The sequence below is a fragment of the Pan troglodytes genome, chromosome 21, assembly GCF_028858775.2.
Source record: "Pan troglodytes isolate AG18354 chromosome 21, NHGRI_mPanTro3-v2.0_pri, whole genome shotgun sequence".
In the NCBI taxonomy this organism is placed as follows: Eukaryota; Metazoa; Chordata; class Mammalia; order Primates; family Hominidae; genus Pan; species Pan troglodytes.
This window is the reverse complement of record NC_072419.2, coordinates 66064291-66090992: the sequence shown is the minus strand read 5'-3', so window position 1 is coordinate 66090992 and position 26702 is coordinate 66064291. Positions and strand designations below refer to the sequence as shown.

General features: G+C 51.3%; 1 protein-coding gene across 6 annotated transcripts in view; it reads right to left on the bottom strand.

The window, feature by feature from the left end:
- PHACTR3 (phosphatase and actin regulator 3) overlaps positions 1 to 26702 on the bottom strand; it is a 270926-nt gene that overhangs the window by 62091 nt on the left and 182133 nt on the right. For 5 of the 6 annotated variants that reach the window (XM_001141144.5, XM_054674869.2, XM_001141229.6 and 2 more), the window contains exons 5-7: positions 18699 to 18908; positions 12567 to 12741; positions 11530 to 11777 (exon numbers count right to left, since the gene is read on the bottom strand). In XM_001141144.5, the coding sequence (XP_001141144.1) occupies positions 11530 to 11777; positions 12567 to 12741; positions 18699 to 18908 (633 nt within the window). The remainder of the gene's footprint in view (positions 1 to 11529; positions 11778 to 12566; positions 12742 to 18698; positions 18909 to 26702) is intronic. The other variant, XM_009437512.5, reaches the window with a different exon arrangement.

The window sequence follows — 26702 nt, the reverse complement described above, 5'->3', positions numbered from 1 at the left end:
GGGCCGTTGGAAAACCAGAAGCAGGGGATGCAGGGCAGGGGATGCAGAAGCAGGGGATGCAGAGGGCCGTTGGAAAACAAAATGAAGTAGGGGATGCAGAAGCAGGGGATGCAGAGGGCTGCCGGAAAACAAAATGAAGCAGCTTTAAGGATCGGACCTCACACGCTGTGCTGGTGCAACATGCCAGGGACACACCCACTGGACAGATGCTGGTGCTGCTGACCACGGCCTTCCTCTGTGGATGTGACTTGGCTTTCCTCACAGTGCATGCAGGAGGTGCTCAATAAATGCTCTTGACTGACTATATGGTCCCTGTCAGCGTGGAGCTGGGCAGGGCCCCTCTAGTCAACTCAGGTCGCTGGCAAATCATCTGCCGCTTCCTCCCCTCTGCGCTTTCTCTTTCAGCCAGGGGCCCACAGCAAGAATGGAGTCCAGCAGCACCATCCCCACTCCCCAGCTCCTGCCAGTTTCTCCTCTCTGCCTCAGTCTCCCACATTATGATTCACCTGTGTACCACCGCTCTGCCCCAGAATTCACAAGTTGAAGCTTTGACCCACAATGTGACTGTATTTGTGGGTAGGGCCTGTAAGGAGGTAACTAAGGTTAAGGAGGTTGCAAGAGCGGGGCCCTGATCTGATGGAACTGGTGTCCTTGTAGAGGAAACAGAGGCCAGAGTACTCCTCACCCACTCTCACCAACCAGCACACAGGGGAACGGCCCTGTAAGGACACAGAGAGAGGCCTCACTGGAAATCACCTTGTTCTTGGACTTTCAGCCTCCAGAATGGTAAGAAAACAAACGTCTGTCGTTTCAGGCACCCACTCTGTGGTATCCTGTTACGGCAGCTGGAGCTGACTCTGACACTCCCTGCAGACCCCATCCCCTCCTGCCTGGGCCTCCTCATGGCCCCTCCCTGTGTTTTCTCTGGCGCCCACCCTCCGACCCTTGGAAAGTCCCGGGGCCCTTTCCAAGGCTTGAATCATGACAGATGGCATCAGGTCTGCACTCCAGAAAGATCAGTTCAGCTGCAGGAGATCCCGCACTGCTTCCCACCAATGGCAGCAAGAGCAGCCAAGATTGAATGAGCCCCTGCTGTATGCCAGGCCCAGAGGTAGCCTTTGAATGCGTTTCCCATGTCATCTCCCCGCAGCCCTATAAGGCAGGTGCTAGGATTTAGTTTTCCTATTTTGCAGATGACACCATCCCACAGTGTAGCCCAAGGCCACATAGCCAGGAGGTGAGTGACTTGGGACAACCCTCAGAGGCTTCACACTTTGGTGTCTTTTGAATTCCAGCTTTCTTTACAGGGTGAATAAAGGTCTCTCTCCCTGGCAGTCCCTAGTTCTCACACTGGGCTCTGCAACAACCACGCTACCCTGTGCACCTCACGCGTCTCATCTCCACGCCCAGGCTCAAGCCGTCCCTATGTGGAAAGCCTTTACCTTGATGACCAGGACTCCTCATTTTAAAGCTTTGGTTCTCCACCCTGGCAGCTCTTGAGAGTCACCCGGTGTTTGGGTCAGGGCTCTCCAGAGACACAGAAGCAATGGGATAGACACACACCACACACACATATACATATGCACACACATACATGTTTGTACATACACATTCTATATATACATATATATATATACATCCACACACACACACATATGTGCATATGTGTGTGTTTTAAGAAATTTATTTTAAGGAATTGACTCATGCGATTGCGGGGGCTGTACAGTCCTGGATTTGGAGGGCAGGCCAGCGGCTGGAGTGGATTCCGCAGTCTTGAGGCAAGATTTCCTCTTCTCTGGGAAACTCCAATTTATTCTCAAACCTTTAACTGACTGGAGAGGGCCACTCAAAGCCCCTTAAAGTCACTGACTGCAGGTGACAACCACATCTACAAAATACCTTCACAGCAACACGCAGACTAGCATTTCAATAGCTGGGTGGAACAGCTCAGCCAAGAGGACACACAAGATTGACCTTCACCCTTGCGGAGCCTGCAAAGTGCAGAGGCCCAGGCCCCAGGGAGACCGATACAGTTCCTACCAATGCTTTTAAGAGCACACGGCTGGCCCAGAATAGCTGCTTTCAGATGCACAAATCACAGAGTACTCTTTGCCTGTGTCCATCTGGTGCTCATGCCCCAATCTTGAAATCACCTCCTGGGGGCTCCTGCCTCCCCCTTGCTGCAGGCACCTGCGGGCTGGGACCCTGGCTTGTATCACTGTGTCCACAGCACCCAGGGCAGTGCCTGGCACCTATGATGTGCTTACGCATTGGACGAACAGTGGGCTACAGTCATGTGCTGTGGAGCTGGAAAGCCCTGGATTCAAAATGGGCAAGTTTCATCCCCTCTCTTTGCCTCATTTTCCTCTACTGTTAACAAACAAACAAACAAAAAAAGCGGTAATAGCAGCTGTCTCATCACCTTGTCAAGGGACTTAGGCAATAAAATGCATGAAAAGTGCTTATCAAGGTACTTGATGGGAAATAATAGCTCAAACAAAAAAAAGGGCCGGGGTGGGGCGGGGCGGGGGGCAGCCCTGTTTCAGCTGATTGTCACTGGGGCTGTGCGTTCCCACTCTGAGAGCTCTGCTGCTTGGTGCTCAGCCAGAACCACCCTGGGCCAGATCTGCCTCCGCTGCAAGACGCCCACCAGGTCGTCCTGAGACCAGGTTCTCACAAGCATCCTGCATCCCAGCGAGCATCTCCAGCGCCATCTGGTGTCAGTGCAGGGAGTGGCTGGGTTTCCACAGCCTTTCAAATCTCTAGCCCCAACTTTCAAGAAAAGGCAGGGGCTGCCTGCTGTTCTGTGAAGTCACCATGGAGACGACTGTGGGGGAGTCCTCACTCGCTGCAGGTGGCTCTTCACTTTACAGAAGGATACACTGCACGAAGCCTTTCAGTACACCCTCCCCACACTTAAAATGGCATTCAAATAACACGTTAGCATTCACTTTTTACAAGTACGTCTACTGGGGAAAGGATCCCGGAGCTTGCAAAGAAGGCTTTCTTTACATTTAGACAGTACCAGGAACTGCCTGAGTGTCGCCTCTCTCTGTGTAACGTTCTCCATGTCATCAAATGCCCGTGTCACACCACATTCTTGGCGTCACACATTTGTCTTAGGATTTTGATATGGTTTGGCTGTGTCCCCACCCAAATCTCATCTTGAATTGTAGCTCCCATAATTCCCAAGTGTTGTGGGAGGGACCCAATGGGAGATAATTGAATCATGGGGGTGGTTTCCCCCATACTTTTCTCGTGGTAGTGAATAAGTCTCATGAGATCTGGTGGTTTTATGAGGGAAAACTCCTTTAGCATGGTTCTCACTCTCTCTTGCCTGCCACCATGATTGTGAGGCCTCCCCAGGCAGGTGCCACTGTAAGTCCATTAAACCTCTTTTTCTGGCTGGGTGTGGTGGCTCACACCTGTAATCCCAGCACTTTGAGAGGCCGAGGTGGGTGGATCACCTGAGGTCAGGAGTTCGAGACCAGCCTGGCCAACATGGTGAAACCCTGCCTCTACCAAAAATACAAAAATTAGCCAGGCATGGTGGTATGCACCTGTAATCCCAGCTACTTGGGAGGCTGGGGCAGGAGAATTGTTTGAACTCCGGAGGTGGAGGTTGCAGTGAGCCAAGATTGTGCCACGACACTCCAGCCTGGGCAACAGAGCAAGACTCCGTCTTAGAAAAAACAAAACAAAAAACAAAGCAAAACAAAATGAAAAAAAAACAACCACCTCTTTTTCCTTATAAATTACCCAGTCTCAGGTATGTTTTTATCAGCAGTGTGAAAACGGACTAATACACATTTCAACTCCCGACCCAGCCCTCTTTTGCGTTGTTGAGTTTATGGTGAACATCAGCTTTTAAGGTCAGTCATGAGCTCCTAGAGGGTTGGAGACTGTGTCTAGTTTCTCCTTAGAATCCTTGAGGCCTAGATTGGGACATATAGTACTTGTTGAATACATAGCAAGGGTGTGTCTTAAGAAGCTTTAAAAAAAATCTATAAAGCTGGGAAATCCCGTATGTCCCTTTACTCTTGTACCACCTAGCTGACTGGAATTGACTCATGGGATTGTTGGGGCTAGGATTTACTCTTTCACTCCTGCACCAGCACTAGAACCCCCCTGTGCTTGCTAAAATATACTTCCTAGGGCCTTACTCCTAGGACACAGTGGGGCAGGCTGTGCTAGAACATATTAATATGTACATAGTCACTCTCTCGGGTCACCTTTTATTACTATCTTGCATGTATATTTTATAAAGTACACAGTATATTAGCATGGTACCCCTAATGTATAGTTTATAAATAAATAATGTACAAATATCAGATTTTTTTTCTTTTGCCACTGGGACACACCCTCAGAAAACCTTGGCAGCAGGGCTACCACGTGAGCGCCATGTGCCCACACAGGCCAGGCCCTCCATGAGCGTTGTCTCATCCGCCCCCAGGACAACCTGACAAGGGGGTCACTGACATCACCTGTGAGCTACCGAAAGGCAGCCAGGGCCCAGATGTGCCACCACCTGCCCAGGGTCATCCCAATGGGCAGAGTAATCTGAGGCTGGGCGCCGTGGGTTACCCAACCTGGTCTGGGACGGGTGGCTCATGGCAGGTGCCATCGAGAGGCCTTCTTGAGGCTTGTTTCTCCTGACCAACCCAAAGGTCCCCGCCAGCCTGTCCTGGCACATAGACCCCGGCGATTAATTCCCCTTGCCCTTGTCCCTTGCTAAGCAGGCAAGCAAAACCACAGCCAGTTACACAAACACATCAATTGCATGTCCGGATGGAGAACAGATGTACCTATGCAGCGGCAGGGACATCAACACTCTCATTGATGAATTGGCCGAGGAATGAGGAATAGCACAAATCAGCTATGGAACATTGACAAACTGGGAGCTAAACTTTGCTTTGTGCCTGTGAGGCAGTATTTTGATGAGCGGGGGATGCCCAGTGCTTCCCTGTTCCTACATGCTTCTCAACCACAGTGATGATGAGGGTGACAGTGCTGATTACCACGGCAACCAGAACGCTTACTGAGCACAATGAGACAAAGCTATACTTCGGTGAGCACCCCTGTTTACCTTCATAAGAACTTTGTTGTCACCCCCATTTACAAGGGATAGAACTGAAGCACAGAGAGGTTAAGAAACTTTTCCAAGGTCACAGAGCTAGAAAGAAACATGTCGAGGCACGTGGGGTGGTCAAATCCTGCAGCGAGTCTCTCTACGCAGAGTAAGCCCCAGAGACGGAGGCCCACCCAGCTGCACAGACAGCCCTCCCTGTGACATTCCCAATGCCAGGGGCCAGATGTTTGTGTCCCCCAAAATTCCTATGTTGAAGCCTAACCCCAATGTGATGGTATTTGGGGGGTAGGGTCTCGGAAGGTGATTAGGTCATTAGGTGGAACCCTCACCAATGGGATTGGTACCCTTAGGAAAGGGGCCTCAGAGAGCTCTGTGGCCCCTTCTGCCATGTGAGGACACATAGAAGGCACCACCTATGAGAAAGTGGGGCCTTGCCAAACCCCATGTGTCAGAACCTTGATCTTGGACTTCCCTGTCTCTGGAACTGTGAGGAATGAATTTCTGTTGTTTATAAGACACCCAGTCTAGGGATTTTGTTATGACAGCTCAAAGGGACTAAGACTACAGCATGGATGAAGTGGAGGGCCTGTGCTGTCCTTACATGGGCCCAGGTGAGACACAGTGGTGAGTCCTAGCCTGCAGCCTTGCTGTCATGAACACCTGGGAGAAGCTGTCTGCAGGAGGAGGAGCAGCACAGGCAGCTGGGGGGCTCTGGAGAAGTCAGCTTTCTTGCATCAGTAGGTTCTTCCCTTGCAGCCCTGATTCCCATAGCAGCCCCTCAGTCCCTCGCTCCCCCTCATCACGTGTTTCTACTGCGCCCAGAGCTGGGACACTGTGAAAAACCAGACAGGTGTGGTCATGACTCTTGGGTTCAGCACAGAGAAAAGACAAAACACAAACATCTTTTTCTTGACAGGTTTTAAAACTTAAATCTTGGGGCAGTGACAACACAAAGACTGTTTCTCATAAAATTCGCTTTTGATGACTGGAGAATGAGCGCAAGGCCCTGCTCACCCACCGCTGACCAGGCATACCCACGAAGGCACCCCCTGTGCGAGCCTGTGTGTGTGGGCACGCATGTGCATGTGGGCATAGGGCCTCCACCATTTCTAAAAATTAAATTCTCATGCAGATGCATTCTCCATTCTAATAGAGAACTGAAGTTCACAAAAACGTTTGATAACAAAAATTTTCTTTTTCACATGGGATAAGACAATGTCTGCCAAGCCTCCCTCAACAGGGGAAAGAGAGGGAGAGAGGGAGAATAAATGAATAAATGAATAAAATAGTAGTTGTTGCGATTAATAATTGATTAATTTGCTGCCTGGTGCTTTCTGCTTTCACACCATGGAGATGTGAAAACAATGTATCAGGCGAGACAGTGGGAATGGGGTTTGAACTCAACACACTGCAGAGAGAAGCAAATAACAACCATTATTCACCATTGTCTGCACCAGGCAAAGCAAAATACTCTTACAGGCCTTTCCTACTGTGAGTAATTTTCCCCCCAAAAAGCAACATTTATATACTTTCTCTATGACCAATATTGAATTTTCCCACAGCATATTATCTCAGAGATCTATCACTTCTGGAGCATTGGGGACACAGTTGAGAATGTGACAAAAGCAAAGCACTGCTTTCTGCACTTGATTTCAGGGCTTCAGGGACCCTAGACTCTATACCCTGGGACCAGCACACAGAAGCCTCAATTTGCAAATGGCTGGAGGCTGCACCTCAGACATACCTACCAGTTTGTGCAATGAGCCCAGCCCTCAACAAGGAGTTTCTCAGGGTCAGACAGGAATCCTGACCTTGGCCCACAAAAGGCCCATGGAGGAAAGGGGGCCTCACCCAGGGCTTGCAGATGACACCCCATGTAACACATTGCAAGTGCAGACAGCGGTGGGCCTGGGCCACGTTCACGACAGCAGTTTCCAGAATGAGTTTCTACAATGAGTGCTACCTTCCCCCACTCTCAGACCCCAGCTCAAACTCCGTGTTCACTTACAGACACCGGGTTTCGAGAACAAATAACAAGAGGCTCAGGTCTGAGCCACGCCATGGGAGAAACAGTCCAGGGATGAGGGCTCCCTGGACCTGGCACCTGTTAGTACTTTACAGGCACTGGCTTCTCTAATCCCCCATTGGCCCATTCTGGCTCATTCATGTAACTGATATTTATTTTGCACTTAGCACTCGTGAGCTGTGCGCACAGTAAGAACTACAGAGGCGAAGACTTGGTCTCTCGGAGCCCACGTGCCGGTAGAGAGGCTGCATGGGCAAAGCCAATGGTATTGGGGTCAGGGACGCTGCCGTAGGGGAAATAAGGTTGGGTGAGAAGAAGGGGCCAAGTGTTGCCACACAGCGGCCAGGTGGCTTCCTGCACTGAGCGATGTTTTAAACGCGGTGGAGCCATGCACACCTCCAGGGACAGCAAGAGTCTCAGGGGCTGTGGTTGGGGTGTGAGGACCATCAAGGAGGCCCACGGGCTGGGTCCAAGGGAGAGGCGAGCTGGGAGAGGGAGGCAGGCCACATGGGGTGGGGCCACAGGCACTAGGGAGGATGTGGCATTCAGTGCCTCAGGGAGCCACTGGAGGGATTTGAGCAAGAGGTGACATTATCCAACTTCTATGAGACCCTGGTCCTGTGGCCACCTGTGTGGAGAATGAACTAGAAATGGGGCAATGGTGGCACAGAGAGACCGCCTGGAGGCCAAGTCCAGGCAGGAGAGCACAGCAAACCATTGCCAGAGAAGAGGGAGTCGGCTGGACCCGCGAACTGCTCCAAGGGGAACAGAGAGGACTTCAGGGTCATCTGGACATCAGCACAAAGCCAAAAGCTTCACAGGAGGCTTAGATGTATTGATTGAAATGGAGAAGAGTCCCAGCCCAGGGCGCAGATGGGAACCGAGATCTGGAGATGTAAGCTGTGCAATGCGCACCAGTCCCCATGTGGACGCATGCGTAGAGTCCACAGAGACACCCTGGAGCTCAGGGGCCATCGGCTGGAGGGACAAATCGGATTCATCAGGGTCACAGATGTGTTTAAAGCCACACAACCAACAGGTGCTTACTGACTCTTAGAACCAGGTACCGTGGGATGATGGACACACCACGGGACACAGACAGATACCAGCATGATCCCTCATACAGACAAAATTAGACAGTCAACAATAAGTAATTGATAGGTAGCAAAGAGACAGAGAATAGAGAATGACAAGAATTAGTGTGAGTCTGCAACTGTGTCCCAGCTAGGAAGGAAGGTTCAGTGTTGTCATAGAAGCCAACAATGAGGGCCTTCGTCTGACAACAAGGAAATGGGGCAGGGACAGGGGAGGGACCTGCCCAGGGCCAAGTCCAAGCTTCACAGCACATTCTGTTGGAGGCCATGGACCGGCCCAGCCACAGAGATCCCAGGGATGGAGGGGACTTTGTGGGTCAAATCCCAGAGCCTAGCTTTGGCTCAATGAGAAGAGGAACGAGTTAACCAAGAGGAGTGGAATCAGGGGGTTGAAAGGGGGTTCTCTAAAAGATATGCCAAGTCCAAATCCCCAGGACCTGTGAAAGTGACCTTATTTGAAAAGTGGATCTTTGCAGAAGTAATTAAGTTAATCTCTAGATGAGGAGATCACCCAGGATTATCCAGATGGGCCCTGCCTGCAATACTACTATCCTCATATGAAGGGGAGAGGAAGGAGGGAGAGGAGGCAGCTATGTGCCCACGGAGGCAGGGCTGGGATTCTCAGGCCAAGAATGCAGGAACCACGAGAAACTGGAAGAGAATGGCTCCTCCTTGGAGCACTCGCAGGGAGCACGACCCTACCCACACTTTGATTTTGGATTTCTAGCTTCCCGAACTGCAGAAGAGTAAATTCTGTGGTCATAAGCCACCCAGCAGATGATAAGGTGTTACAACAGCCACAAGAGGCTAACACAGCTGGCCGTGACCAGGCCACCTGGCTGAGCAGGAGGCGTCCCTGTGCAGAGCACTCAATCAGAGAAGGCAGGCGCTGGGCGGGAGGGACAGAGGCGGGAGCCAAGGGTGCTGCTAGATGTGCTTTGATGCCGTCTCCAGTGCAGAAACTCTGTGTCTCAACCACGCTGCTGGCTCAACCACGCTGCTGGCTCAACCACGCTGCTGTCTCAACCACGCTGCCGGCTCAACCACGCTGCCACAGAGGGTTTTGAGGGCATATCCGGGCCAGGCCTGAGGCTCCCGAGAGGTAAAATGCAGATTCCCATCCTCTTCTGTGTTTAAATAAAATGACTGCATTATACCTTTAATGCCAGGCGTGAGGACACTGCATCTGGATGGCCTAACAATGCCCTAAAGGAAAGTCAAGCCGGGAGACCCTTCTGGGCCAGAGGCTCTCCTCCCCAGGGGCTGTCCTCCCCAGGGGCTGTCCTCCCTGTGTGGCTGGTGAGGACAGGAAGAAGTGCTCTCCGAGGTGCACCCTGAGCCAGGCCCTGTGCCAAGGGCTGACATGGATCAATCCACTCATCCTCAGAGAGGGTCTAGCACAGAGCGGAAAGCTGGCGCTGGCAGCCTGGGTTCAAGTCCCAGCCTGGCACCAATGAGCTGCATGACCATGGCCAGTTACATGGCCTCCCTATGCCTCAGTTTACACATCTGTAAAATAAGGACTATGATGTCATCAGCCTCATGGGGCTCCTGTGAGGATAAAACCTTTCTTGTCACAACCTTAGACCAGCATCCCGGACACAAGAAGCACCCGGGAAAGGGCCCTGGCTGCTGACATTGTCAACGTCAAGGGGAAGCAGTTCCCATCTCCCATCTCCCTCTTCACCCATGAAAGCATTGTGTCCTGGAGTGGATAAGGGACTTATGGAAGGGCACCCCCAAACCAGGGGCACAGACTATGCCAGTGATTCTCAGCTGGGGGTGATTCTGCCCCTCGGGGCATCTGGCCAAGTCTGGAGACGTTTTAGATTGTCTTCACTGGGGGAATCCAGTGTGGAGAGGCCAGGGATGCTGCAGAATATCCTAATGTGTCCAGGACAGCCCCCTCCCCAGCAGAGAATCGCCTGGCCTCATGCCACCAGCGCTGAGGCTGAGGGACCGTGCTCTAGCCCTTGACCATCCCAACACCAGCTCTACTCAGAAGTGCACCCTCATAGCACCCTCCTGCTGGAGGCTCACAGGTGTTTAAGGGCAAGGATTCCAGGGCCTAACGAGTTTGGGGAACACCACAGGCGCCAGCCTCTTCAGAGAGGTTGGTGCCCTCAGGCCAGTGACCAGCTCCTAGTTTCTGCCACAAAGACACTGGTTCTGCGATGGAAGTCAGCCTCCTCCAAACACACAGGTGACAGCACCCCCACCCCTTTCATGTTTTGCAGCCACATATTCAGAATTGCTTCCTCGGACCCGGTGGAAAGGCTCCAAAGCAGCAGGAAGCGGGAGGCTATGGAGCCCTGGGCTGCCGGTCTGTCCACCCATCACAGTACCCACCGCATGCCTTCAGTACCAGCCAGGGTCAGCACCGACATCTGATGCCCTTTCCTGCTCCCCACAGACACCCAGGGAGATGTGGCCTGAGCTCTGCCCATGCCTGCAACAGTCACCATGAGATGCTTCCAGGAAGAACAGCAACGGACGCTTCCTGATCCTTGCCTTGCAGGCCAAACACCACGGCCGCCCTGGACCTTCCTGGGACTAATCAGAGGGCCCCGCACAGCCGGTACCAGCTGGGAGGGAAACCCCCTCAGCACTTCCTCCTCCTGGCCTGAGCCTCCTTCTCCCTTCATCACAGGGTGGTCTGCAGGCCTCTATCGTCCTGAGCCCTGGAGTCCTCAAGGGTAGGATGGAGCAATTACTCTGACCTCGAGAACGCACCATGAGGACAAATACGGAGCTGGCTTCCAAGGACCCTGTGAGCATCTGCTCCCAAACAAGCATATGCTGCCTGTCCCATCCACAGCACTTCTGAGACGGCCATTTGAGATCAATAGAGCAATCTCTCTTCCTCCCTCTCCCCCTGCTTCCATCTCGTCTTGCTTTACTTGTTACAGTTTTTTTTGTTTTTGTTTTTGTTTTTGCTATAACTTCTGTACACTGAGCATCTGTACACCAACTATATACTGTTCGCCACAGCATCCTCAGGGGTGGCATTCTCTAAGTCACTTGCTTCACCACTTTTATGTTGTTTTTTTTTCACACACACATGAAAACTAATACGCAACTCTCAAAACAATTTCACTGTGGTATTTTCTAATTCCTTGCTCTAAGCCTGGCTGTGCACCCCTACCCCAGCTTGTTTCAGGAGAAGCTCATTTCCAGAGGACACAGCCCCCCTCTTGTTTCTCCCCAGGTGCAGCCCCTCGACCTGTTCCTCCCCCAGGCATGAGCTCTGTCCTCGACCCCCTGGTGACACTAGACCTCTGGCCGAGATCCCCACACTTAATGGGCCATCCTTTCCTCACCAGAAATAATGGAGTCGTTCAGCGCCTCCTCGTCCTGATACAAAAGCAAGTCGTCTTTGAGTTCAGAATTTATGATCAGGTTCTCCTTGTTCTCCTCAGATTCCTTAGCGGCAGTTCGCTTGTTCTCCAATGCCCCGTCAAAGCTCCAAGCCTCCTCCCTCTCCTTGCCCCGCTCCACGCTGGACGTTCTCGACAGACGGACATCCAGCCGCTTCTTTGGAGACCCTTTACTTTCTCTTCCTTGAAAACTAAACCAGAAAGATGGTTCAGGTTATAGGTCCCCCCCTTCACCCAGAAACCCAGCACGATTGACTTTGGAGCTTATAATGAATATCACAGAGGCAGCCCCAAAATGCATGTGGCCTCTTGGTTTTTATCCTGGACACACCGGAAGGAGCATGAGGATTTGAGTTCAAGGCAAATGGCTGTTTACAACATGCTGTTTTGAAAAGCACAGAACATGCAAGTAATAAGACCTGCCAAAATACATGCAATCAATGTTCAGGGCGAGGACTTCACAAAAACTGAGAAGGACATTTTGTTTGTCTAATATTCCTCCAACCCATACTGTCTCCCATTACCTATTTTACCTCTAATCTTTCACAGTCCATGAGACACATGTGATCCAAAATAAGAGTAAGCTGCAGGCACAGGCTGCCTTACACTCTTGCCCAGTGACAACTATGAAGCCCTCAGTGTCCTGGGACAAAGTGGAACGGCCACTTTTCTCTAAGTCAGTCTCTCCTGCAAAGCTCCCACCCCACCGTGGGTCCTGAGGGGCTCACGCACAGGACTTTGTGGCCAGGTTCCCACAGTGCACATTCACTGTGCACCCCGTCCCAGAATGTGGGAACCAAGATCAGCTATGTAATCTGCAGAGCGAGGTGCAAAATGAAAATGTGACTTCCTTGTTCAGAAAGTGACTGTAGAACGGGACACCCAGCCAAGGCCCTGGGCGTGGCATGAGCTGCACAGCCTGAGGCTGGCCAGGCAGGGATTCTGGCAGCACAGGTCTCCCTCATGGGGCAGGGCCTCACCTGTCCTGGCGGTGCTTCGTGGCCAGCGCCCTGTGCAGCTCCTCAATGACGCGGCTTGGGGGAAGAGGCCGGTGGACCGTGGTGAGATGCGGAGACCCCGTGGGTGTGGAGAGCTGGCCCCGGAGGGAAGGGTCGGCACTCTTCATGCTGGAGGCTTGGAAGAGTGCGGCTTGGCCTGGGGTGTGGGAGGAAGCAGCAAGAACATAGGTCTTCAGGAGCTGGGACCAAGGGTTTTGCTGAGACTGGAGACCATGAGCGGAAAGGACGCTCCCCTGCACCTCCAGGAGGCAGCCCCAACTAATGCCAAGATGCTGGACCGGGATCCCTGCTCCCAAAGCTAGAGGCCAGGGTGCATCTCTGTCCAGTTCTGCTCCATCTGTAGGGCAAACCCTGTTAGGGGCCAAGCCTTGCAGACGCCAGCACCAGCATCCTCCCCGCAGGGCGCTGGGCTTAGAAAAGCCTCCTGCCTGCTTCTCTGCTATGAATTCAGCTTCCTGAAGCTGCTTCTTGTTCTTGGGAAACCCGGAAGAATCTGTGCAGCCACCCTTCAGCCTGGATGAGCACCATGGTCCGCTCTGCCCTCCCCACAGCATCTGTTCCAGCACCTTGGGCTTGCACTTCCAGCCCCCAGAACAGTAAGGAATAAATTTCTGGGCTCCAACCCTCTCCCTGTATCTCTGCCAGGAGGATCACCCCAGAAGGTGAATTGGATCACTCTCCCATCTTCCTTAGGACGTGATTCGAACTCATGGCCCAGTCTCAAGGCCCCTGGGGGTGGCCCCACTCGGCTCCCTAGCTGCATCTCCACCTCACTCTCTTCACTCCAGCATGTGAAGATCGCTCCCGTCTTTGAAGGCACCACACTCCCTCCAACCTGAGTCTTTGCATGGGCTGTTCTTTCTGCCTGAAATGCTTCCCCGCTCCTCTGCTAGAATACCATTTCCTTAGAGAGGCCATGATCAGATCCCCTGTCTCCTGTCCCCTGGGACCTGAGCCTGCCCTGACACTTTTCCTCTTACTTGGAGTGAATCACGCTGCCCAGTCTGTTTCTTGCCCCTGGGCAGGCCTGTGTCCACCTTCCTTCCTACAGTTTCCCCAGGCCTGGCACTTAAAACACAGGCAAGAAACACTTGTGTACATGAAATGACTTTGAAGATGATTCTAAACAGGCTTTGCTCATTCAAGTCTAACTGAGTGGGACACCCCCTCCTTCCATCAATGACAGTCTCCTGCATGTGCTCTGGGCTAGCAGGGTGTCAGGTGCCCGGAAGAGCAGAGAGCATGGGCTTTGTCGTCTGCAGATTTGGCCTCTGGTCTTGATCTGCCATTTCCCAGTGTGCAAGACTCTGGGCAAGTCACTGAAGCTCTCAAAGGCTTAGCCTACTTGCCTGTAAAATGAGACCATCAGCTCCTTTTCAGGAGCCTAGCAGCTGGCACAGGCCCAGAAGCTCTTAGGTGTTCAGCACAAACTCTCATTCCAAAAGCATCCTGGCAGGACTGGTGCAAACACCAGATCCCTTTAATCCCACCAGCAAAACAACCAGATCTAAACTACCCCATTCCCTAAAAACCAGAAACAAACTTCCAATACAATCCTGGGATGTGGACAGCATCAATAAAAAGTATTCCTCAAAACCCAAAAGGAAACTGTAAACCTCCTGGAGGACTTTAGTTATTTCACTTTCTCCACAAGCACCTGCTTGGCCAGACAAGGCCAGGCCACAGGGAAACGGGCCAGGCCCTGCCGTCGGCTGGTAGAGCCAGACAGAGGCCAGGCAGACAGAAAGAGAGCAAATGATTGTAGAAGAGAGGAGGAGACAGAAGGAGAGGGAGAGAAAAGGGCAGGGAGAGAAAAGGGCTGGGAGAGAGAGTGGGAGAGGGAGGGGGAGGGGGGCGAGAGGGCACCACGCAGGTGGGCTGAGAGTACTGGGCTGGTCGGGGGGAGGTGGTAGCTGGTTTGGGAGAGGGAGGTCAGGAAAGGCTTCTCTGCAGAGGGAAACTTTGAGCTGAGACCTGAGAAATGACAAGGAGCCAGCCATGCAAGAAGTGGCCAGGCAGGGCAGGGGCTGCAGGGAGACCCATCCCCAGCTTCTGCACACTGCGCTGTCCTCTCCCCACTGGCCTCAGCCTCCCCAGACTGCTCCTGCTCAGGACAGTGCCCCACTCCTGAGCACACGCAGGTGACACTCAGCATCCCCCAGCCCCTCTGTCTCTAACCATCATTGCCTCTACTTCTCACCCCAGCCCCATGAGGAAGGAATCACTAGCCCTTTTGTACAAATAGGGAAACTGAGGCAGCTTGGTTTGCCTGCTCTCGCTCAGCTTGGTGGAGCTGGGATCCCACCCAGGTCTCTGCCCCACTGTCAATCACAGATGTGACAACCAGCACTGCCCCCACGGCCCCCATAGAGCTTTGCCTGGCTCGCCCCACCCAGCTTGTGCAGGGGACCACTTGTCACCCCCATTTCATAGATGAGGAAGCTGAGGTTCAGAAGCCACCTCAGGGGCAGGCTGCCAGGAAAAGGTGGGGGCTGAGATCAGCACATCGCACCCAGCTCCACTTACACTTGGCAGAGGCTGTGGGACTCCCATCCCGCAGAGTTGAGTGTCACCAACTGGACCAGGTAACAGCAGGGGTAAAGGAGAGGTAAAAGGGAGAGGGGTAAACGCATCTCCAGGGACCAGGCAGGTGAAACCCAGGAATGCAAAGGACCTCCTGCAATTTCTCCATGGGGGCAGGGTGCGGACCACAGCACACAGAGGAGAACCTGCCCACCTTAATGGGCCTGTAGTGACTCAGAGGGTGATCAGAGATGAAGACTTTTCAAGAAAGTCCAGGAATTTGGCCTATGAACCAGGAAGCAAGCCCTCATCAGAGACACCAAATCTGCCGGCACCTTGATCTTGGACTTCCAGCCTCTAGAAGAGTGATGAATAAATTTCTGTGGTTTATAAGTCACTCAGATGAACTAAGACACCTGCAGTCCTGCCTTGGGTGGAGACTCAGTTGGGCCAGGGTCCCTCCTGCAGCAAGGGAAGCCCAGGTAAGGAGACTTTCTTCTTTGCTGCCATCTAGTGTTCACATGCTGAAGCACATGAACCTTTTCCCAAAGGAAAAGGAAAAAGAGGAACTGAGAAAATTAAATCAAAGTCACCAAAATGTAGTCTGTGCAGGAAGAAGCCAGGCCAGGGCCCATAGCTCGGAACCACCCTCCTCCGCCTCCCAGTCTCAATTCAGTCCCTATGGAAACGCATAAGTGTCAGAGTATCCCCTGATGTCCTTGCAACTGAGGGCAGGGCGGAAGCCAGAAGTGTCCGCAGACTGGGGACAGAACGCCAGAATTTAGGGCGTGTGGAGTCAGAATGAAGACCTGTGCCATCTGAGGCCCGACCTTCCCAAGCTCGGGAGAGGCAGGAAACTCTCTGGGTTACCAAATTATTGAGGGTCAGGAACAAATTATACATTCGCCAGAATAAAATGAGGTGGATGGTGGCTAATTGAAGGGACTTTAAATGGTTTTAGGTTTCAATGGAGGAAAAAGGGAGCTATCACAAAGACAATAACAAAATGCAAAGTAGCACAGTTTTGCCTCAAACTTTGTACTGTAATTTATGTGGCCATGTTGCACAAAGACTGAATATTTGGATTCATCTACAGAGATGTAGAAAGATGCAGAAAGCAGACAGACAGGGTTCAGAACACGCATGCATTCATTCACTCATCCATCCATCCATCCATCCAACCATCATCTGCACTTGCTGAGTGCCGGCTGTATGCCCTGTACTATGCCTGCACTTGGATTTGACAGTGAACACAGACGTGTGGCCGTCTCTCGGGGACTACTGTCTGGGGGGCAGGTGGTTAGAGAGAGGCAAACCATCCCACAGACAAGGCGTGTATGGCTCCTTGGGCAGCCCAAAGCAATAGAACAACTCTCACAGTTTTGGAGACCAGAAGTCTGAAATCAAGATGCTGGCAGGGTTGGTTCCTTCTGAGGCTGTGAGGGAGATGCCGTCCCAGGCCTCTCTCCCTGGAAAATTCTTGGCGTTCTGTGGATGCATCAGTCCCATCCCTGTGTGTCCTGTCCTGCCTCTCACATGGACACTGTCACTGGATTCAGGGCCTAACTGAATCCGCATGAGCTCAGCTTGATCTTTAACTTAATGGCAGTTGAGAGACCCTTATTCCAAACAAGGTCATGTTCTGAGGTTCCAGGTGGATGGGAATTTTGGGGTGACACCATTCAACCCACTAAACAAGGTGGGGCAATGTGGTAAATGCTGGAAGATGGGGCGCATGGTGCTATGAGGTCAGGGGTCAGGGCTGGCTCCCCTGGAGGAGAAACAGCTTGAGCTGTGGTCCCAAGCATGCAAAGGTACTGACCAGGCAAAGCAGGAAGGGAGAATGTTCTGGCAGGGAGAACAGCTGGAGCCAAGTCTCAGGGTGGTGGGGTGACGGGGGCGCCCCCTCACTCATCCCTCCACCCACCCAGCAGCACATTCTCCCACAAACCAACACTACTTGGGGAACCACCGGGCACCACAGTCCCACATCTAACCCATCCAGGGCATCTGCAGTCCCAGCTGAAGAGTCCCCCTGTGGGGTGCATCTCACCTCCTCCATTTCTGTGGTGTCTGGCTGAGAATCATCAGTTAGATCGGAATACTTAATTCGTGTTAGGTGTACAAGGAAAATGCCCCACTGAAAGCATTTTCCACCCAAGAGTCACCTCCAGATTGAACATTCACCCCATAAGGGGCAGTAAGGTCCCCAGAAAAGAGCCAGGGGCTGGGACCCAGCCCTCCCGAGCTCATGCCCGGGCTCTCCCCGTCCCAGCAGCTGACACCTCTTCCAAAAGGTGGCAGTTCCCTCTTTCATGAAAACTGGGAAGAAGCACAATGAGGATTAGATGAGATCGCAGAGGGGAGGGCACCAGCCCCTGGCCACACATGTGGTAGCAACAAGCTTTGGGCCCAAAAACCGGGTTCAAAAGTCTCAATCATTTCCAGGACCTGGGACAAGTTACTGGAGTTTCCTGAGCCTGTTTTCTCAACCATAAATGGGGCACCTCGTGCCTACCCAAAAAATGGCAATTATTGATGGTGGTTAATCACTGGTTAGGTGATTGTAACAAAACTGTCAAACTCTGCTATGCGTCATGTTTCACGCCCACAGCCTTCAAAGACAGCACGCGAGGCTTTACCCTGAAAAGTCATTATCTCCTGATCAACAGCCTACTTTTTCCCTGAGACCATCAATGTGTCCTGTTTGCAGCAGTCAATTCCAGACAAAAAATACCTAAGCTTGCAAAGTAATTATCTCTACTTGCTAGGCTTATTCTGCCAGTGTGACAAAAGCTACATAAGTATATGACTGTGGGGGCCTCTGTCCAGCTGTGCACCCCTATCTGACCATCAATGTCTGCTGTTTACTCCTGGCTCTGCCTTGCTGGACAGAACTCACTGGAAAGTGAAACAGCAAAACAGAGACCAGCAGAGAGAGGGAGGGAGGAAGGGAGAGAGACTGACTGAAAGAGACTGAGACTCAGAGAGAAGCACAAAGAGAAAGACAGACACATGAACATCCAGAAAGAATGGAACGGAACAGAACAGAACGGAATGGAACAGAAAGGAACGGAAAGGAATGGAAAGGAAAGGAACGGAATGGAATGGAAAGGAACAGAACGGAAAGGAAAAGAAAAGAAAAAAGAAGAAGAAAAGCCAAGCCAAGCTAAAGCCAAGCCCCATCCTGGGAACTGGCTGCACCTCTTGCATTCAGGTCCTGGAAGATCCCCCCTTTGACTCCTGCAAAGAGACTCCCCTGTTTGCTTGAGGGAGCCTAGGCAGTCTGCTCCTGACAACCACAGTTTCCTTGGTAAGATCTACTCCTCTGGGCCTGCCCTGAGCCCCAGTCACAGAAGCTAATGATGAGAACCAGGCCATAGTGGGTGCCCAATCAAGACTGGTTGAAGGTATGGATAGATGGGTGGATGGGTGGATAGATGGATGGATGAATGGATGAGTGAATGGGTGAATAAATAGACAGATGATGGATGGGTGGATGAATGTAGGATGGATGGATGGATGGGGCAGAGAAAGGAAAGAGGATGGACAGGATGCATGTGGACCCACCTGTGACATTTTTTGTGATTTTGGAGCTTGCCTTGGGTGGCGGAGTGGGCAGCAGTGGGGGGCTGGGGAGCTGGCCCATGGATCTCTCCAGAGGTCTGGGAGGACTGTCCAGGGAATCAGCCCCAGCTAAGGCTTGGGAGAGCTCATTGGTGGTGGGCAGGAGGCTGCCAGCGTCTGCTTCTTCACCACTGGATGCAGATGGCATCTTGGCTGGTTCGAAGGCAAAGCAGAGAGTTAAAAACATGTTTCCTCTGACAGCAGTGGAAGTAAGAGAGCAAAGCAAGAGGGTTTGGTGGGATGGGATCGTGAAGAGCATACAGAGCAGTGACCTCACACAGGCACTTGACTTCCTGCAAGTTCAACTCTCAATAGAACCATTGGAAGCAGAGAGAGGAGGATGGAGAGAAGAAAGTCATTTCAATAGTATGAGGGATTCCATTCTTTTTTCCACATGAGAGGTCCATGCCACAGCTCCCACCTCACCTAGGAGCAGTGTTCACCATGCCAGGTTTTGGAGTCAGACACACCCAGGCTCAAGTGGTCTCTGAATTTACTCTTGGACCTTAAGTTACTAAATCTCTCCAAAACTCCATTTACTCATGCATGGCATTGTGTTAACAATAGTCCCTCACAGGATTGTTTCTCAGTTTAAGCAAGAAGTGGCCATGACACAGTGTAACCCTCCAGTCCAGCAGCTCTCATTCTTATTTGTCTGTTTGCAGCAGCCCTAATATCTGGCATGCCAGCCTAGAGTGGGAGTGAGGATAGGAAGGATCGACTTGGAGGAAGGGTCAGGCCACCCAGAACCCTCATCCCTCCCTTTCTAGCTGCTGATTCAGGCTCCATCCACCTCCTTCACAACCACCCCTCAGCCTGCCCATCCCCAGCTTTCCCTCAACCCATCAATCCTTCCCTTTCTTATTTCTCTTTTTGCCTGGCTTGGGTTCCATCATCCATTATTTCAACAACAATCTGACCAACAGTCCCTAAGTCCTTTGCCTGGATTCCTTTCCATTTAACTCTCTGGAAAAGTTTCATCTGGGGATGAAGCTGCCACTTGTCTGCTCCTGCCCTTGCCTACTATTGCAGAAGGAAGAGCCTACGGAGTCCACTTCAGGAAGAACTGTCACTCTGCAGGACCCGTGGCCAGGAGCTTCCTCCTGCAGGTGCTCTTCATGACTGCTCAAGCCCTTTCTGTCCCTTCCCCACCTCCAGCTTCCCACCTTTGCCTGCTCCCACCACACAGCTTCACCTCCAGCTTTACAGGGGAAACTGAGGTCATCAGACCGGGGCTCCTCTTGGATTTCTGACTCAAATGCAAACTGCTGTCCCCAGCATCTCTATTCTTCCTTCCCTCTGATCCAAGAGAGATGGTCTCCCTGGGACCAGCACTCCCTCACTTCCTGCCCTCTCAGCACACTCTTGAGTGCTAAGGCCTGTGGAAGGCACCTGGCATACATCATCTTATTCAGTTTTTACAACTACCCAATGAAGAACACACGAACACTCTCCCCACTGTATGTCTAAGGGAAAAGCCTAGTGGAGCTGGAGCTTGTCCTTGGGTCACTGTGTTAGCTCCTATGGGGTTCATTCATCTATCAGCTGCTGTTTCTGGAGGTACCCAAAAGCTGTTGGGTGCTGTCCATGGTGCTGAAAACACAGTGGTCAGGGGAGGGGGTGTTACAACAGGCCTAATTCCTGCCTGCAGAGAGCCTCCAGCTAAACACCAGATGCAAATATTGCATGCTCCTTGTATCCCATTAGCTATCATTAGTTTCTGTTCCTTTATTGGCTATGTTGGAAGTTTTAAACTCTCATTCCCAGCCCTTTCTTATGTTAAGTTCGTGACAATGGAGTCCTTATCTCAGAAGGGCCAGCCCTCCTAATGCCTGGAGAACAAAATCTCTGAAAGCAGAGATGGAGTATGTGTTGTTCTCCCTCAACAACACATACTCCAGCTGCAGAGGGCAGACTCAGCTCTGTGTTATGAAGTTGGCCTGAACTGAGAACAACCATTACAATTGGCTGTATACTCTTGTTCTGCATGGATACCCACATGAAAATGCTGTTTTCATTTTATTTTTCTTATTACATTAAACTGTCCTCAAAAGTGTTACTTGTTAAAAAGGGTTTAAGACTCCTATGCTTTGAGACTGTCATTATGTCATCTGACTTGTAACCTATAATGTCTAAGAGTCTACAACTCTGATTAGTTGTTTCACTTAGTAACTTTTGCCCTGATAATAATATCAAAGTAAATATTTTATGCTTTCTAGGTAAAAATAGTTGTGAGGTGTTCTTGTTAAGCCACAGGTAAGCACAGAAATGCCCATTTTCTCTATGTAAGTTCCAGTTAGAACTTTGTGGAGTTTTCTGTCTTGTGTGAATCAGCACAGGCAAGTGGACACCCTCATTCTTGGGACACCACACTTCACAGCCCATTTCCTCGGCAGCCAAGTTCCTGGCCAAGACCACCAGGCATGGGGTGAGCTCTCAGTAGCCAGCCCAGGCCTAGTTTTCTTCTAGGAAGTTTCCTCCTGGGGGATCCCACCCCTTTTCAGATATTCACACATGTATTATTCTGAAGCCCTTTAATATGGTCCTTGCATCCACACCCTGCTTTGATTGTTTGGGTTTACAGGACTTCTTGTTCCTGATTGCTTCTTTGTGAATGGGTTACGCTCTCAGGGTACTGGTCACCCAGCACATTTCCAAAGTTCTGCTTTTGGGAGACAGAGATGTCACGGAAATGGCTCACCTGGCCTCAATTACACCAGTATCCAGCATCCGCCCCCTTCCTCCATGTGTTTGACTTATTTACAAACAAGTGACTTTGGTCTCCACCTTGCTTAGCGAGTCTCACTCTCCTCATCTGTACAAATATCCGTATAAAATACCTGACCCTGCCCACTACAAGTGTGGAAAGGCCAACATGAGACCATGGTGGGGAAGGTTTGTCTAGAGCTACTCAGCACTCCTCTGACTCATCTCCTCCAGGACAATGTGGCCAGCATCTGAACCAGGCTCCAAGGGTCTGCTCGGAGGTGCCACCAAAGGAAATATTACCAGGGAGGAAGAGCAGCCTGGGGTCAGTGTCCCCACTCCTGGGTCAGCCCCAGCCAATCATCTGGATCTATCTTCTATGTCTGATCTCCACATAAGACTTCACTAGATAAGCACTGACTTGGGCCAGTTCACATTCCCACTGAGCTATTGACAGGTTGTCCCCCTTGGCCTGCATCACTGACTTATCCTTCTTTTCAGGATCCCAACAAGATCTAAAATATTCTACCCAAAACCAAACCAAACACTCTTGACCTCATGCACACTCCCAGCTTAGTTACAGTTATCTGCTCCTTTGAAAAATAAACTTATGAAAGATGACCTTTAACACTGCATCTCCCCCCAGCAAGGCCTGGCCCCCTCACTGAGCCAGGGCCACCCCACTCAGCCATCCACCATCTTTAACACTTTCCCCTCTGGCTTCCCGACACATACTCTCCTGGTTCTCCCCTGGAGCCCTGGGCACCTCTGCTCAGCCTCTCTGGCAGGTCCCACCTCCTGCATCTGAATGTCCACCTGGGCTGCCCCAGGAGGCAGGCCTAGGTCCTCTTCACTGTCTAACCTTCTTACAGGTCATTCTCATCCACTCCTCTGGCTTCAGAACTGATTCCATTTCTCTGTTAACCCTGGACCATTTCTCTGAGCTCCAGACTCATATGTTACCAGTTGGCCACATTGGCATCTCCATCTGGAGGCCAATCACATCCAAACTTGAATCTTGGTCCCCACAAAAAATTCTCCTGAGCCTTCCCTTCCCTCTTACTCATTCAACCATCAACTCATCTTGCAAATGTTATTGAACAACCATGGGTTCCAGGCACTATTCTAGAAGCTGTGGACATGGCGCTAATCCAGACAGATCCCTACTGTATTAGTCTCTTCTTACACTGCTAAAAATAACTGCCTGAGACTGAGTAACTTATAAAGAAAAGAGGTTTAATTGGCTCACAGTTCAGCATGGCTGGGGAGGCCTCAGGAAACTTACAATCATGGCAGAAGGCAAAGGAGAAGTAAGCACCTTCTTCACAAGGCGGCAGGAAGGACATGTACCAAGCGAAGGGGGAAGAGTCCCTTATAAAACCATCAGATCTTGTGAGAACTCACTATTGTGAGAATAGCATGGAGGAAACTGCCCCCTGTGATTCAATTGCCTCCACCTGGCCTCTCCCTTGACACGTGGAGATTATGGGGATTGTGGGGATTATAATTCAAGATGAGATTTTGGGTGGGGACACAGCGAAACCATATCACCTACTTTCACCAGGTTTAGTGCTCCATGACCCACCAGCTGTCCAGCCAGACCAGATGCCCCATGCCATCCTTCTCTTGTCCTCTCCACCCTGTACCCACCCCTTATATCTAATTCACAGGCAAGTCTCATGAACTCTACCTCGAAAATATTTCTCAGAAATATCCACGTGTTTCCCAGTGTGAGCTGTCAGAACTTCTGCCTGGGCCTCCTCACCAGCCTCCCAGCTCCTGGCAATGCTTCCCACCCCAGTGGAAACCCATTCTCCAAACCAAGGTTTGGCAGGCCTTTCCTGCAGAGGGCCAGGTAGAAAATATTTCCAGCTTGGGCCATGTGGCCTCTGTTGCTATTACAGTCTCTGTTAGTATGGAGAACTCTGGAAGGCTAGCCAATCCAAACTACATCTGTCCTTGTTTCACAGCAAAGTAGATGTGCAGACACCCTGACCCTTGGTACTACCCAGTAGCACTTTCTGAGATGATGGACACGTTTCTTCCTTGTCCATATGGTGGCCACTAGACCCTCATGACCACTGAACACTGGACAAGCAGCTGGAGTGAAAAACAAGCTTAAATTTTAATTATTTCAAACAGTCACATGGCTAGTGGCTACTGCACTGGACAGGGGAGCTCTGGATTTCCCAGGACTGAGTCAATGGTCATAGTGCCACTGCCTTAAGGCACAGGGTAAAGGGCAAGTCTCTGAGGTCCCCTCATTCCACCTGCCCAAGGTGGGACTATGGGTTCCCCACCCTTCACCCTGATGGCCATGAGACTCACCACACCAGCTACGCTGACCAAAACCCTCCTCCAAAGTCTCCCCCGAAACATCCATCCTCACCACACTGAACCCTCACATCCTTAGCCTGCCTGATGGCTCTAAGGACAGGAGACGGTTTTCAGCATCTCCTCTCTCCCTCCCTCCTCCCCATCTTCCCTCTCCTCTCTGACACCGCCCTCTGCATCTCACATGAGTGTGCAGCCACGTTGTATTTTGGAATCTTGTCAAAACTGAAATTGCAACATCTGTTAACATCTCAAGTGCTGAATCAATTTTTTAAAAAGTGGAAGAAGACACTGGTTCCCTGCATTTGGGGGACCCCTCCCTTGGGGCTGGACCAGCAGAGGCTCCCTCTTACCAAATGCAGTCTCAACCAGAGGCTTCTACACTGTACAAACCCCAACTCAGGGGTCAGGGCTAGGAATGGAAATACCTGAAGCTCAACCACAGTGCCACAAGTTCACGACTTACTGGTACCTCTTTGCTAAGCATGTTCCACTGACACCCTTCTGTGTAATCCCCACTTATTTTCTAGAGCAGGGGCTGATAAACCTTTTCTGTTCAGATGCAGACAGTAAACATTTTTGGCTTTCCAGGCTAAGAGGCAAAATCAAGAATATTATGTAGGAACTTAAACAACAAGAGGAAAAACTCTGCCCTGCCACTTGCCTCGAGAGGGCTACCAGGGCAGGGGGAACACTTTGCAGCCAGTTACCACCCGCTGAAGACATTCTGGAGTTCAAGGGTGGCCAGCCCAAGGATGGATGTGGTGAGCCATGGTCACTTGTACTCCACCCCGTACACCCAGCACATCCTTGGTCTCAGCTTGGGCAGCTGGCTGTGGGCCAGGTGGCTCACCAACTCCCAGATGAGGTTCCTCCACTCGGTGCCCAGCAGTTGCCCAGAGCCCAGGCCCCAGGGGTAGCTGGGACCAGCATAGGCCCCAGGCAGTGGTGAAGGGCAGCCACCAACTGGGGAGACAGGAGCAGGACGCAGGGAGGGAGGCACCTCACCGTGGTCTCCTGGCTCCCAGGACCTGCCCACTAGAGCAGTGCTCCACGGCCATGCAGACACAGACATGGGCAGTATCTGACCTACAGCCTGCAATTTGACAGTCCCTGTTCTAGACTCACATTCCAGAACATTCCAGAAGCAGAACAAATGTTTGTCTCCTGTTTGGCTCTAGGGTTTAGGCTGTAGACTGTTATGGTGAAGATCAAACCCAGTCCTGCCACTGGGTTTGATCTGTTTTTATGCTCTATGGCCTGGGAAAGTGACTTAACCTCTCTGGGCTCTGTTTTCTCATCCAAAAATATGAGGCTGTTATAAGATAATAGAGTGCACACAGAACACGCTCCCTGAGTGTCACTCTCCTTTTTAATTAGTGCACTCGTGGGAAGGCCAGAACTCAGCCCCTGTCCCATAGTAGAAACACTGAAGAGGACCCTGTTCCCATTTGTGTCAAAACACCATATCCTTCTGGGCTTTGTAGGGAATGCTCTGTTGCTGGTGTGGCACTTATGAGTCTGTTTTCATGCTGCTGATAAAGACATACCTGAGACTGAGTAATTTATAAAGAAAAAGAAGTGTAATGGACTCATAGTTCCATATAGCTGGGGAGGTCTCACAATCATGGTGGAAGGCGAAACGCACATCTTACATGGTGGCAGACAAAAGAGAATGAGAACGAAGCAAAAGGGGTTTTCCCTTATAAAACCATCAGATCTCATGAGGCTTATTCACTACCATGAGAACAGTACTGGGGAAACCACCCCCATGATTCAATGATCTCCCACCAGGTCCCTCCCACCACACGTGGGAATTATGGGAGCTACAATTCAAGATGAGATTTGGGTGGGGACACAGCCAAACCATATCAGGCACCATCCAAACAAAACCAGGAAAAGCAAAATCGCCCCAAACACAAAAGCCCAAAGTCAACCCAAATCACCAAACCAAAGGCTCAAGGAAAATAATGGTCAAAATCATTGACAGTGTCCTCCTCCTGAGAGATTTGCAATATTCAGATGTATCCCCTGCCATCCACACTCATCATGGTTGGGGCACGGGGAAGCAGCAACTCCAGTCCTGGATGTTGCCACCTGGATGCCAGGAGTGACCCAGGACAGCCCCTTATGCTTTTTGATGACCCCTCTCCCCCACCCCCAGCAAAGCTCATGGGAGGTTTGCTTTTTAAGAGAAAGCAGCTGACCTTTCAGGACAGCAGTGAGCACCACTGCAGACACCCCAGGGGCTCCCACAGGTGTAGACCATCACCCACAGGGCACCATGTTCTGGGCCCCCATGAGGTTTCCCTGAACTTGTCCAAGGTCAAGGAGAGAAGCAAGTCCCAGGTTCCAGCACTCATGTGACACATTTGCCACTTGAGGACCTGGCTTTGTCTGCCATTAGATGACATCTGTCTGTCATGGAATTACCCACAACACAGAGCGACTGGGCCCAGATGTGGGCAGCTCCCTTGGGTGCTGAGGTGCAGAATGTGGGAAGAGAACAGACAGCATCAGACACACAGCATCAAACAGCTGGTCCCCCTGAGCTCTGCAGTAGAAACCGGAGACCTAGGACCATGTTGCCTCACAGTGGCCTCAGGCTTTATCTCCTTCTATCACAAAATACTGAGGCCCAAAGCAGAAGATTAAAAGTCAGTAACACAGGGATTGGCTCCAAAGACTAGGCTCTTAATCTTCATGGAAGGGGTTGCAAACTCCAACACCCATCTACAGGGACAGACTCTGTTCAGCTCCAGCGACCCTGGCTGTGTGGGAACAGGGATCCAGGGGGGCCTGAACTTTGATGACTGAAAAGAAACTGCACATCTGGATTTCTGTGAACACTCCTGATTTTTAAACATTGGCTTGCAAATTTTTAACCAGTGCATTTAATGTCCCTGT